Genomic DNA, 5,085 nt, shown 5'->3' on the forward strand with positions numbered 1-5,085 from the left:
CATCGGTATTTAAATAAGACGCTACGTGCAATGTCTTTCAGAGCAAAACTTTATTGTGAAACGCGGGATTGTTAGCTTGTTTGCTACAATATGTCGAAGTGGTACCGAACCCTTGAGAGCACGAAAAAGACGCCATAACCTGATGGTTGAGAACGCATTGGATATATTATGTCAAAACAACAAATAAATACAAATGTACGTTAAAACAATAATGCGCCACTGCCCCGTACAGAGAATATGGGCAGAACACAGTACACTTAAATTTCAGTCGAAAAAATACGAGGAAGGAATTGGCATGTGACGTCCTCTTTATGGGACGACAGCCAACCTGTGCACACGCACATGGACGAGCGCGCACTGAATCCAGCAAAATGAGCGGTGGTGCGCGCGAGTCCCATCTCACTTTGTTTGGGTAAGTTGTCACACAAATCGGACGCACGGCGCACTGATCTATGATTGGCTCGGCTGTCTATCACGTTGCACTGGCGCCAGTCAGAATCTAGCGAGGTCTGCGTGTAGCGAGAAAAGCAACGCGCCCTTGTTTTCATAATTTAACGTTGCTTGGTCGTCGGTCTGCGAAACCCCACCCAGTTCGTTTCACAATACCTCCCCTTCGCATGCGGAGCACCAATCGGAGGTCGCCGACGGGAGCGAGCCGCGGTTTGTAAATCGTCCTCCCGGAGGCGGAGTTCTTCGTTCGATTTTCATTCGTGAGGCGCGTGCATCAGGAAAAGGGAGCGCGTGAGTGAGCTCGAGCTCTGTGGTGGTGGCGGCGAGTGAGTGTGTGTTGAGCTCTCTCTCTCGGGTTTATATTGTGGAGGAGCGCGACACACGTTGTATTCGCACTTCTACAGCTAAGGGAAAAAATAAGTTTTCTCCTTGAGGAGAGACGAAAGCAGAGAAAGCGTACATATTCTGAAACGACTAATTCTCAGTCTGCGAAAACCATGTCGGCCTCGGCGGCTAAAGTGAGTAGAAAGGAGCTAAACTCAAACCATGACGGAGCGGACGAGACCTCCGGTAAGGAATGGCGGCCTTCGGAGCACCGCCATTTTCACTTATTTGTATCTTTTTAGTTTTCTCGGGGATTCAGGTTGTAATGCTCAGTCCGATTGATTAGCTGTAGCTGTACACGAGAGCCGCTACTGGTTGGGGTGTGGGAGGGTCCAGTTGTGATCGCTTGTGTTGTATGCTGCGAGTGAGAGAGAATCAGACAGCGGCTGTAGGAGGCCATGTTTCCCTTGCACAAGACTCATTGTGTCAAACGCATGTTCGGGCTGGAGCGGCCTCGCCTCCGAAAGATTTCGAACATGAGTAGTAACTTGATATACCTGACTAAAACGGGGTTCTTGATCACTAGGCGAGTGCATGGGTTTGCGTCTGGGACGGGAACACATCCTGTGATGTTGAATGAACCGCTCCGGTTGAGGCCCAGCGCCGCGCATTGTCGTGCGGCTCCGCCATCATTATGCACTTGAATCATTCTGAAAGGAATAACTCGATTGTAAGTGGGTCCTCCTGGCAGTGTTGTCTAAGTGTGCGTTTATTTTAGTCATTCAGCCTTTTTGCGACCCGCGGGTTGTCTCTTCATCGTCGTGGGGCTCCCGTCTGGCTTGATAGCACCGCAGGACGAGCTGGGAATGGGAAAGCCCAGCGTGCGGCCTCCCTCATTCAAACCACGCGGCCCCGAGCGATAGCAGGAAGCTGCATCAGAGCGGTCTGCGTTCGAGTAGCCAGATTAGCTGCCTAGCTTGTGCTGCAGACGAATGTATTTAAACGTTACGGATTGGCTACAGTTCGTGCAGAATGTGACCCATGCCCGTTTAATTTACCGGATGTCACATTATGTCAGCTAGCTAGTTAGCTGGCTACTGGTAAGAATGTAAGAAGACCGACATGATTATGCACGTTTGTCTGTCTCGGTGCATATTTAGAGTCCCGCTATGCTGTCTAACCGCATTGCTTTATTTTGCTAGTTGCCAGGTATTTAAGTGCATATGTAAACGTATTGGTCCCCTATAGCAACATATCTCGCCGAATACAGCGTCCCGTTAGAAATCTCCTAACTTACACATCGCCATGTACACTAACTTAGTTGGCACCTAGCCGTATGTAATCTGTCTATATCGGCGATAATGTAAGGTTTTCACTGACTGTTGTATAGTTTACCTGAAATAGTTAAAATTTGAGGGTAAATTTATTGACCGTTAATTTCCCTCCATTTTTTTTCTTTACAATTTCAGAAAAAGAGCAGCAAGAAGCAATTGAACACATCGACGAAGTACAGAATGAAATTGACAGGTAAATGATTTCAGCCAGTCTATCAATTGAAATGTTTGAAATCAGCTTTTCCCCTTTCGAATAATGTGTATTTAAATGCCCTGCTAAATGTGTCATTTGCTGTCAAAATGGCTAGCAAAATGATGTGCTTGATAGTGCTTTATCACTGTTGTCCAAGAATGTAAATGGGGAAATCCATTTATAAAGCTGGATATTGCTGTGGGTTACAGGTTAACTGTTGTGCTCACACGTAGATTTGCAAACTGGGGATTGGATCCACAATATGATTACACCACCAGTTCCTTGATCACAACTCCACTCTGCCACAAAGTATGAAAATGTTAGTTATGTAGTTTCCAGGACAGCCCTCTCTCTTGGCATGCGGTGACGGTGTGCTCCCCCCCCCCCCCAGATTGAACGAACAGGCCAGTGAGGAGATTTTAAAAGTAGAACAGAAATACAACAAGCTACGCCAGCCGTTCTTCCAGAAACGCTCGGAACTGATCGCCAAAATCCCCAACTTCTGGGTCACGACATTCGTCAATCATCCACAGGGTGAGTCTTCCTTTGGTGCGTCTCTGTGTGCAAGGGTAGACTCAGAACCTTCTCTTCTGAAAATGGATAAGGTTTTCCCATGTCACGAAAGCATGTTCAGTGTGAACTCCTGTCAGTTGACTGTAATTTGCATCAATTCAATCAGGCAACAGAGATTAATAGGTCAGACAGGTTGTTTAATAAGCTTTGATTTTCATTGGAGGGAAAAACAGCTTTGCATTATTGTTTTGAAAGGTTGCTCACAAAACTCTGGTTATAAATATAAAGGTTGGTGGTACAGCTGGTGAGAGTAGTCTTTATAACTGGGTCAGGGACAAAGTGGGCGAATATCTAGGATATTGGAAGTAACTGTAACATGGAAGTAACATGTTAGTAACTGTAATGTGATGCACAACAGGTGCCCGGAACAGTATATCATGTTGTTTTACTACATAGAAATGTGGTCACAAGACTGCTTTGTTTTGTGAGTTTTGCATATAAATTGATAAAATGGCCTCACATTTAAACACTAAGTTGTAATCCACATACAGCTCTTGTCTGGAAAGCATTGGTTGACTGTTTTTTGTTCTCATTCTCTAGTCTCTGCTCTTCTTGGCGAGGAAGATGAGGAAGCTCTTCATTACCTAACCAGAGTGGAGGTGACAGAGTTTGAAGACATCAAGTCGGGTTACAGAATAGATTTCGTAAGTATTGCCGGTCGATGCACACAGTATTTTCTCTTGCTTGTTCTTGCATCTAATTTACCACTTTACGGATTTCTTTTTTCAGTACTTTGATGAAAATCCATACTTCGAAAACAAAGTCCTGTCCAAAGAGTTTCACCTGAACGAGAGCGGAGACCCATCCTCAAAGTCCACGGAGATCAAATGGAAGGCAGGAAAGGTCAGCTAAGTCTGCGGTTGTGTGGGTGTGATGCTGTGAAATTTCCTGGGATACTTCCCTGTGTAATCTAGATACAAAATGGTACATATTACCTGATTTGCAAGTCACTTTGCATAGAGCGTCCATTAATGTAACCTTTATATTGCACGGACTGGTGCCATAACACATCACATCACAGCATGTTGAGTTGCAGAAGAAATGCCTGAGCAACAATTTCATCAAGTACTTTTGTTAAAGATTATTGCTGCATATGTAACAATTGTTTATTCTTCCTTGTTTTTCTCTCTCTCTCTCTTCCTCACCCTCAGGACCTGACAAAGCGTGCCAGCCAAACACAGAACAAGGCAGGCAAGAAAAGGCAACACGAAGAACCAGAGAGCTTTTTCACCTGGTTCACCGACCATTCCGATGCAGGTGCAGATGAATTGGGTGAGGTCATCAAGGATGACATCTGGCCCAACCCCTTACAGTACTACCTGGTGAGCCTCCACCCCTGTCATGCCCCCAACATTTTAGGTGTCATTAACAGAAACACAAAGTTTCGTGTAGAGAGTTACTCATGTCATGTCAAGCCTTGTTGGCTTCACAGAACATCCCGGTTATGTATGCATTTTGTGATCCAGTGGTTACATCTGACTAAATCTTCACTTCTTGTGTCTCTTGTTTGTAGGTCCCTGATATGGAAGACGAGGAGGGAGAGGGTGAGGACGATGATGATGACGACGAAGAGGAGGAAGGGCTGGAAGACATTGATGAGGAAGGAGATGAGGATGACGGAGAGGAAGATGAAGAGGATGATGACGGGGAGGAAGGAGAGGTAGGTGTTGTGCGTCTACTCACCTGGCTGGGCCTTTCTGAGCCATGTAGTCTTGTCTCATTGTAAAACTGAATTTGGTGAGAAACTGAAGGATGCTTGTCTGTTTCAGGACGATGGGGAGGATGACTGAAGGCCCAGAAAGGACAGATTTCCACCCACCCTCTTTCCCTTTTTTTCCCTTTTAATTCTCCTCTAATCCTTGGGAGCAAGATGCTTTGTTGGTTTTTTTTTTTTTTTTTTTTTCTTTTTGTGCTCCGTCTCCTTGTTCTACCGAAGCCTTTCCGGTCCATGCCATGTCTAACACGCGTGTATTCCCAGGACAGACTTTGCATCGGAAAACTAGTGGCAACTTCTTGCTGAAGTCCAGTCTCTCATCTCCAAAACCCCCATCTCCATCTCAAGACCAGTAAAAACAATTAACGATCTGCACGCCGTCTTATGTAGACTAAAATAAAGTTTAAAGACAAAATAGCAATTTATATATACATTTTTTCCTTCCTGTTTAAGGTTGTGAGTTTAAAGCAAAGCCATGGTGCAGTGATAACCTGCTA

At 45.2% G+C, this 5,085-nt stretch overlaps 1 protein-coding gene across 1 annotated transcript; it reads left to right on the top strand.

Moving 5' to 3' along the window:
- The first annotated feature begins 709 nt into the window (after window positions 1-709).
- LOC118777730 (protein SET-like) lies at window positions 710-4,873 on the top strand. The gene is made up of 8 exons (XM_036528853.1): window positions 710-1,020; window positions 2,244-2,301; window positions 2,693-2,835; window positions 3,415-3,518; window positions 3,604-3,717; window positions 4,026-4,196; window positions 4,388-4,534; window positions 4,644-4,873. Exons 1-8 carry the CDS (start codon window positions 948-950, stop codon window positions 4,662-4,664), a joined length of 831 nt encoding a protein of 276 aa, XP_036384746.1. The 5' UTR covers window positions 710-947; the 3' UTR covers window positions 4,665-4,873.
- The last annotated feature ends 212 nt before the right edge of the window (window positions 4,874-5,085 follow it).

This window comes from Megalops cyprinoides, chromosome 5 (assembly GCF_013368585.1).
Source record: "Megalops cyprinoides isolate fMegCyp1 chromosome 5, fMegCyp1.pri, whole genome shotgun sequence".
Classification (NCBI taxonomy): Eukaryota; Metazoa; Chordata; class Actinopteri; order Elopiformes; family Megalopidae; genus Megalops; species Megalops cyprinoides.